At 44.4% G+C, this 9,078-nt stretch overlaps 1 protein-coding gene across 5 annotated transcripts in view; it reads left to right on the top strand.

Annotated features, from left to right (window-relative positions):
• Positions 1 to 344: 344 nt before the first annotated feature.
• Positions 345 to 9,078, top strand: part of carmil3 (capping protein regulator and myosin 1 linker 3) — a 107,730-nt gene continuing 98,996 nt past the window's right edge. The window contains exons 1-2 of one of the 5 annotated variants that reach the window (XM_035941025.2): positions 345 to 384; positions 5,536 to 5,630. In XM_035941025.2, coding sequence (XP_035796918.2) covers positions 351 to 384; positions 5,536 to 5,630 — 129 coding nt within the window. In that variant the 5' untranslated portion in view covers positions 345 to 350. The other 4 variants (XM_035941019.2, XM_035941016.2, XM_035941023.2 and 1 more) reach the window with 4 other exon arrangements.

Here is a 9,078-nt window from a genome sequence, read left to right as displayed (position 1 = left end):
ATGGAAAGGATATGTGAAGTTGTCATGTGAGGCTTTGGAAAATTGTAATCATCACTCACAATTTATCATAAAGTGATCATTCAGTGATTTAAAAAAAATAATTAGCAGGTTAATCAATGATGTCTATACGTTGCAACAAGGACTGTCAAAATTAACGCATTAATACAGATGAATCTATCATCATGATTAATTGGATAAAAAATTTTGCATCTGCAGAGCAGAATGACTCAAAATCCCTGAAATGTCTCTGGCAACGCATTTCGGGCAGTTTGACCAAATAGAGTGCGCATGCGGCCGCGCATGCGCAAATGGACAGTTAATCCGGTAGTGGCAGAAGTAAACAACTCCACATGGACAACGCTGAACAGCACGTTAGCCATCCAGGTGAGAATGTCAATGCTATATATATGTGTGTATGTGAAATGCTATTAATATAGAGTAAAAATGAATGATATTTAATCGTGATTAATAGGACTGGTCCGAATAGCAATTTCTGGGCTCCATATATTCGGGCCCAATTACTGGCTAATATCAGAATATTCGGCTCGTCATCTGGAGGGGGGAAGGGCAGTATTCGGATCTCAAGATTAATATTCGTATACCGCCACAACAACCGAATATTCAGATATTGAGATATTGGAGTCGAGCACTACTGATTAATCCACAGCAACCGTGTGATTAATCAGATTTACCCCCCCCAAAATCGTTTGACAGCACTAATTGCAACCTAAAACAACCAATTTCTTCCTTTTTAAAAATCGATGTGAAGCTTGCATTTCATGGAATTAATTACCATTTTTATCATTTAAAAAAAACCAAACAGAATCTCTGGTTTACAGATTCTCAAACATAAAAAATTGCTGTTTTTGTCATTGTAAATTAGTCTCTGTGGGATTTACTGTGTGGGTGTGGAAGAACTATGCGAGGATGTCATCTTGGACTTTGGGAAATGATAAGAATCACTATCAATGCTTCTCAAAGGGATTAATTAATGATGAACACAATCATAAATTGCACTCTGGAACAAACCAGTGGCCCCTGACATGTATATCTGACCCGCCATTCCTTTGCTTTTGGATCTGTCATCCTGATGGGGGACTCCTCTGCAGATGGAACCCGCTGTCATGGAATTTGTCACCAAAATGTCAAGCAAACGAGGCAGATTTGAACAAGATTACGAACACGAGCTCAAACCCTTACTACCTCCCACCACCTCCTCACCACTCCCTCTCTCTCTGCCTCCCTCCCTCACTTTTTTTTGTGCCTGAAGTCGGAGGCGCTCCACGGGTTCTTCTTTTTTTTGCCAGTGCGCACCACGGCATCGCTGCACACACCAACACTGCTCGGACTGTTGCTGCGCCCGGAGCACCTGCAGGCGCGAAGGTAGGAGGAAAGAAAAGGAGGTGGAAGAAGAAGAGAGAAACATTCAAGAGAAAGGAGAGGAAGAAGGAGAAGGGGCAGGACCGGCGGGAGGAGCGCACCATGGCCTCAAAGGAGACCACAGCGGCGGGCTTCGTGAACGTCAGCAGGGAAATCACAGGTGAGCTCCCAGCATGACTTTTCCACGCGATCAAAGTGTGTTTGCACCTCATTAAAAAGCCCCCAGAGAGGGGTGAATAAACGGACGGACAGGTGGATGAGAGAAGGATTTAATACGGTTAGTTTGTCTTTTTTTTTTTTTCACTCCGCTGCTCCTTAAACAAACGAAAATGAGTTATCACCGCGGGCGAGAGCGCAGGAAATGTCTCCCAAGGAATGAAAAATAAAAAAAAAAAAACACCGGAGTTAATGGCCGTGGAAGCTTGTGAGGATTTGTAATCTCATCGATCTCGGTGCAGGAGTGTTCACTTTGGGATTGATTTGTCATAAAGAGCCGCGGTGGAAATTTATCGCGCACATGGGTGTCGTGGTGCTGTCAGGAGTTCTTTTAAGCCATATGAGCGCATGTGAGGCTTTCATGCGCATTCGTTAGGAGTTTTTATCCCATTTCCCCTCTTGTGTATGTGTCTGTGTGTGTGTGCGTGGGAGTTATTGTGCGACCGGGAGCGCTTTTGCTTTGCTTTGCTTTGCGTGCAGAAGGCAAGCATGGGTTGAGTTGCACACACATGGGCACACTGAGCTGCTCTCTGCTGAAGGGATCGGACGGTGCAAACACGCAGCCCGGCGCGTTTTAAGCTGGATGTGTTAAACGAGGTGTCTCTCACTGCTAATTATCTTGATGCGACGAGTTAAGTCCCCTGTTTACCATCTCGACCTGGCCAAGCCCCTTCTGTCTGGCCTGGAGATCCAGCCGGTATTAGGCCATTAACACACCTGCCAAATGCCAGGATCAGATGGAGAAGGGAGGGGGGAGGAGGAGGAGGAGGAGGTGAGTGAGCAGATCCATCAATCTGTAAAAGGCAGAAGGGGGTGGGTGGTTAGATGCATCCTGCTTTCCCCCCTGTGGGAGCAGATGCCGAGGTGACACCAGCAGGCCTTTTGAGGGGGGGCCCTGCATAGAGTGTTAAAAGGTTTAAGCGATTGGGTCTTACCCAGCTTAATGTCACTAACCCTCTGCCTTCAGCTGATCCTTCTTCAGATCTACTGGCGTCCCATCCTCTGTTCCATCCTCTCCTGCATCTGCCGCTGCTCAGTCAAGTGTGAGAGCCAACTTCGTGGCTGTTGCCGGTTGTGGATGGATGGGGGAAAGTGAGAATTATGAGTGTGCGTTCCAGTGAGAAACTGTGACACAGCGGAGCGTCGTGACACAGCATGAATTGCTGTATCTCCATCTGCTGGGCTCCACGGCTGCATATTTAGCACGGGTGGCCCCTCGTTTTCAAAAATGTGGGCTGTGAATATCACACAGCTTGCAGGCATATGTGCGTGTTTGCAGTCTGAGGGATATAGGCTGATGTTTGCGAATAGCTTTGTCGTGGAGGCCATGCAAATGGAAGGAGGCCTCTGGTGCGGTTCAGTGAGCTTCAGCCGGGTCGCCTGGCATGGTGGAGTGGAGGTCCCTGAAGATTGCAGCTCTGGATGGTGTGTTTGGTTCCACTGAGATGAGCTGGGCTGCTTCTTTCTTTCTTCCTTTCTTTCTCTGAGGCTAAAAATAGTCCAGTTATGAGTCCTCTGGAGCTAGAAGTTGTGTATGTGTCTGCCTGTCCTCATGTTTGTGTCTTTGTAGCTGTCGACTTGTCTCGGTGACTGTTCAGCTCTGTGCGGCTGTCTTTAAAGGAATAATCCACCTGCCTCTCCCTAAACTGTAAATCGGAGATAAAATGCAATGACCATAGGGATTTTACAGGGATGCGTATTTTCTGACTGACAGCTACGTCCAAGTAGAGGCATGTTTATTGAAAATATGAAGCAAAATCTCTAAGGGAGTGGAGTGACGGATTTGTTTCCATAGGACCCAACCAAAACGTGTCATTTACTCTGCATCCTAAATCCAAGTGTTAGTGTTTTGATATTCAGTTTATTTTACTTTTCTAAGTCACTAAAATAGCTCAGTAAACGGATGGGCGACAAATGAAATGAATCAAAAACAAGAGATGAGATAAACCAGAAAATATTAACATCCTGAATGAATTTTCACGGTTTTGCTTTCTCTTAATTAACAAATTGACCCAAATCTTTCAGCTCCACTTCTGACTGTATCACATAGCCTTTGTCTGCCTTTTAATTTTCTTCTTTTGCCTTGAAACTTTAGCTGTTTAAACCTCTCTGTGCAATGGCAGGCTCACTCTTACCATAGAGCAAACTTTATCTGCTGAGACCATTGGATTGAGTTGAAACCTCCTGAACAAGCAAGTAACCTGAAGCCAAGATAGTTCTGCCAAATGTTGTGTCCAAAGTCAAAAATAAAATGTTAAGGTCGACCTTTCTTGGTGTTTTGAGGATTGCTCCAAAATCTCCTGGAAGGGTTTGGCTGAGATCTGATAACTAAAGACCACAGCATGTGATTCACACTATTTTTAAGTGGGATGCCGGTCTGATGTGCTGGATTAGCATTAATGGCAGATTTATTAAGTGGATGTATGAAACTTGAGTGGGTGCATTATCATGATGCAGCAACCGACTGCTAATGCACCAGGTCTTTTGTGCTGAAAGTTCTCCCTTAGACGCCTCAGGATGTTACAGTAGACCTCACCATTGACAGTATGACCCTGAGGGACAAATCCATGGTGCACCACCTCATGAAGGTCAAAGAAAACACTAAGCTTGTCCTTCATGTGCTCCTGACATGACGCACATTCTTCGCGTATGGAGACTGAGCTCTTTGGTCTCCGAGTTGTGGCCGTAGACCCACTTCTTGCGACTGTTATGATCCTTGACATGAAGTCATCCAGGGCCTGTTTGCTTGCTGGCAGCTTTCGACATGAAGCCGTTTCTGCCGATGAATTCTGAAATGTCCGTCTGCAAGTGATCACAAAAACGTAAACACTGTTCCCAATGATGATTGTGTTGGAAGTTCTAATCAAGTGTCCATCCAAGCAGGCCTCTTCCACTATATATGTGCGTGTGTTAAATAGATGTGCCAAAAATATAATGATGGTATTTATTTAGGAAAGTAAAAACCACACAAATAAGTTGTTTTGATGATGTGTGCATATAGAAAAAGGCCATCTGGATCAGTTAGATCCTGTAGCTTTTGAAATAGAATGTTGTGCATCAAAGGGTTCAATTACTGTTTCTGTGATGGCTTCAGTTTACCTCGAGACCAGCTTGGTTTGTTGTAGCTATTGTTTGTGTGTTCTGCAGTACATCTCCAAGAGGACTGAAGATCATGGATTCTGCTCCGTTTTTCTTTTTCTCAAATGTGTTAAACCACACAAAGTGCTGTCCGTGCACAACACACACAGAACTTTCCGATCAAACCACATTTCCACATTAAATACGTTCTCTTTGTCGGTCTGTGCTTGTTATCTGTCTTAGGTGTGTGCCAATCCAACAGGCTGGATTTGTAAAAGTGCCAGTGCTGACCTTATTAAGCAGGTCTGGTATCAGCCCAATTCACATTAACATCGGCTTCTCAGTCACGGCATTTCACTGATTCTACTTTAACACTGGGCTGTGGACTGAATTTTGAGCATGAAAACAGCCTCACTATGCTCAATATATAGCAGCTGCTTCTTAGTCTAACTTAAATGGCATTCAGACAGCAGAAGCCCCATTGTTTTCTGTTCCGCTCTGTTCATTTGGAGCTGTATAGGGAGCTAATGTCACTTCATAAGTAGTAACTTCAAACTTTTTGATATAGTAAAAATGACTCAATGCAGCTGATTAGATGAGAGGAATGTGTGCCCTTGTATTGAATTGATATCAGCAAATATCCTCAGTTTAGGTATCAAATTGTGTACACAGGCACAAAATTGTTGTATTTCTTTCTCTCATTTATTCAGGTTCTTCTCCAGATTGAATTATTAAATTTGTGAATTTCCCCTTTAAAAAGCTTTTTACGGAGTTTTTTGAGTGCATCTCAGGGTAGCACTTTCTCTGCAATGTGTCTACATTATGTAATTAACTCTCCCGTTTTACCTTCTTCTTTTGCAGAGAGCATCAGGAAGGTGCTGGACAAACAGGCCATTAAGTTTGTGCGAGCCATCAAGCAGGACACCAGGAGCGGCAAATCGGAGGACAGGATTCTGGTAAGAGACGCCAACGCCTCCCCCTCCTCCCCGTCATTCTGCTTTCACACCAGGTCACCTGAGTGGAAGACGTATCGATAGTTAAAGAGGGAGCGTCCTGACTTGTGAGCTGTTAAATATGGAACAGAATAACAGCGGCTTGTTACAGACTAAATGGAAATCAATGGGACTTAATTGCAACAAATTGAAAGAGCCATAAGAAGTCGCAGATTACGCTCTTCCTCAGACACACAACAGACGCCGGTGAAAATCAGGCTTAAGACAGATGCTGTCTAAGCAGAGCAAAGTGGACACCATGCCATGGCCTACTGAGTCCATCCTCAGAGTTTATTAGATGTGGCAGGATGGCCTTAATGCCACAGGCAACAGTGTGATGTGTGCAAGCCCAACACGGTGTGCGTACAAGGCATCGTTTATTGTTTTTTCTAACAGAAGAAGTAGCCTGCGTGTGTGTGAGTGCATGCCAGAGGGTGTGTGGGCAGCTTGTGATGTGTTCAAGGAGCCTGTGTGAGCCGAGGCCACCGCTGCTATTGAGAATTTGTCAATTAGTCAGGCACATTAGTGACCCATCAGTTTCTGGCATGGCGTTGCTATGCGTGAGAGAGGGCTCATTTCCTCCCCAGGAAAGACGAGCCGATAAGCAAATCACAACTATTAATCAGTACTTCACTCAGCTTTCAATCTCTGCTGTTATTTCTCTTCCCCCCCCCGTCTCCTCCCCTCGCCACTATTTTTGTCACCTCCTCTTTGTTTCCTCTCCCCCCCACCCTCCTTATCTGTCCATCTCCATTATTCTCCACCCTGTCATCACCCTCCTCCCCCCCACCACCATCACCACGCCGGTCGCCTCTCACTTTCACTGTCTCTCCCCTTTATGCCCTTCCCCTCTTCCCTCCATCTTTACTCAAACCTGTAAAAGAGTATTGAGCTCCTCTTTCCATCAGAAGCAATTCAATTAGGTCTTTGCCTTACGAGAGTTTTTTTTTTTACTATCCAAATGGGCCCTGGCTGCTGCTGCAACTGCTCCTAATTCTTTCAAGGGAAAGGAGGGAGGGAGGGGCGAGATGGATATATATGCATTCATTCTAGCTCGTTGTCAAGGTCTACCCCCTCTAAAAGGCAATCTTTTCACCCTAATGGATACATTTGTTTGGATGTATGACGGGTGAACAGATGAGAGAGTTTGTAAATAGACTGTTTGTTTCAATCTTGCTTGGTATTGTGCACAAAATACTCACTCATGCCCAGAAATGTCATACATAGTAGTTAGAGAAAGTGGAGTATTTTAGGATGGCTTTTTAATGCAGGGCTCGAATTTACTCTTGAAAATCATTTTTCTAAGCCTCAAGGCTTAAGCGATGCCTTATTTTACCTTTATCCTCCCTTTCATGTGGATCTCCCCCTCTGAAGTAGGTTGAGCAGGTCAAATCTGTACAGCATCACAGTTTTCCTCTCGATTCCTCTGCTTTGTTTAGTTTGTGGAGAGAGGGTTTTTAGGATGTTACCCGTTGAGTTTATATTCACTGATATATCTGTTAAAGTCTTTGTTCTGTGCTTTGCTGTTTCTTTTCGCCCCGTTTTCCCTGCGGAGATTGCTGGTATCCAACTGTCGGTGTGTGTTGACTGTACCAGCCATCATGCTGCGACACAAACACACAGACACACACACACAGACACACACACACACACACACACTGAGGGTTGTCTCCTCCCCGCCACCCATCGCAGACAGACATGGGGAGGGCTCAGCATGACATCCAAACAGCACCCTGGGCAATGAGCTGGGGTGCATCAACACGCATGTTTCCATCACTGGCTGAACTCAAACTCGCTCACGCACACATGCACACACTCATGTGTGCAGTCTGACATGTGCAGGAGGCATATATGCAGACACACACACACGGCTCAGTGCATCAAAATTTGCTCACACACACTCTTAGAGCCATTATTAGATCACCCTATTTGAAGATTAGAGGCAACTCAGAAAACAAAGCATCTTCAAAGGCTGAGGAGGCGAGAGAGACGTGGAAGGAGGGAGGGAGTGGGAGGAGTGGGTGGGTGTGATGGGAGGAGTGGGGAGGGCATCCCACTAGAGGAAAGAGAGTGAAGGCAACAACGAGGGGAGAGAAGAGGGGGAGAAAATCTCTGATGTGTTGTGATGCCCCAGTTGCCGATTTGGTTCTTCCGCCACTTATTTATCCTGATCGGTCGCTCCATTTTTATCCCCTGTTGACACTGCGGTTTCCTCGCTCCTACCTAATAATGGGCCTATTACTGGCTGAGAGTGCCACTGTTTGACAGTCCTGAACACACTCCACTGCTTATTCCCACTTAAGTTCTGCAGTTACGTGGAGGTCCTGCTCATGAGACTCTGGTAGGATTTGAGGTTTGAGGTCAAGTTAGTGGTACTGCATTTAAACATTAGACTGCGCTTGCTTGTGTAGCAGCTGTGACAGTATGGACGATGTGTATGCTGTGGCAGTCATTTCTGAAATTTATGGATGTAATATATAATGATGACTTACAGTAGGATTTATTGATATATATATATATATACACATACATACATACACATACGTTTTTTCTTTTACTACTTTTTACATTGTAGAGTAATACTGAAGACATCAAAACCATCAAAACTATGACTATAATTGCAAACAAAAGACTCATGCTTTTGACAGCTGGCGAGGCACCATCGAACTGCTTTCTCTCCCTTCAGATCCTCATTCTACCCTCCTAACTATTGTCATGTCACCACTCAGAGGTTGACACCGTCCTCTTTTACATTGCTGAGGGTCAAATTCATTTGGATCAGAACCACCGTAGTACTTCACCTCACTAATATCCTCCTCAAAAGACTCTGGAAGGGAAAAATCTTTCACCTCAAAACAACCCTCTGTGGTGTAGGTATGGCAGATTCTATGTTGCTTTTTGTTCATCTGGCCTTCATTTCTGCTATTTTGTAACTCAACTAAAAGAAGCAAAAAAACGTCTGAAGGGCGCACCACAATTCCTGTGCATTGTATTGAATACAGAGATTATCCTCATCTGAACTGAGAGCCTGAAGAATTCACAGACTGTAAAAAGACCCCATAAAAGTCCCCTGAGACTAACTTGTGTTTTCATGCTAAGTTCTGTAAATGAAATCGATCTGACTTGGAGCTCGTAGCAGCAAGGTCTGCCTCCCATTTGTAGTTAATCGGCATTATCAATACCTTATTTTCGGATTCCTTCCTTCCTCGTGTCCTAAATCCAACTTAATGAATCTCATTTTCCTTAATTGAGTTGTCTTTGCTTCTTCTCATTTTAATTTTGCTGTTTTCATTATTTACTCATCTGCCTTTATAGTTTTTACATCTTCTATGTATCATTTAATCATTTTTTTTTCTTTGACATCATCTCCATGAATTAGCATATTCTGCGTTCTTGCTGTGTGTCGTCTTAA

Source organism: Amphiprion ocellaris, chromosome 10 (assembly GCF_022539595.1).
Source record: "Amphiprion ocellaris isolate individual 3 ecotype Okinawa chromosome 10, ASM2253959v1, whole genome shotgun sequence".
NCBI classification, from domain to species: Eukaryota; Metazoa; Chordata; class Actinopteri; family Pomacentridae; genus Amphiprion; species Amphiprion ocellaris.
The sequence above is the reverse complement of the archived record's forward strand: the minus strand, read 5'-3'. Positions and strand labels throughout refer to the sequence as shown.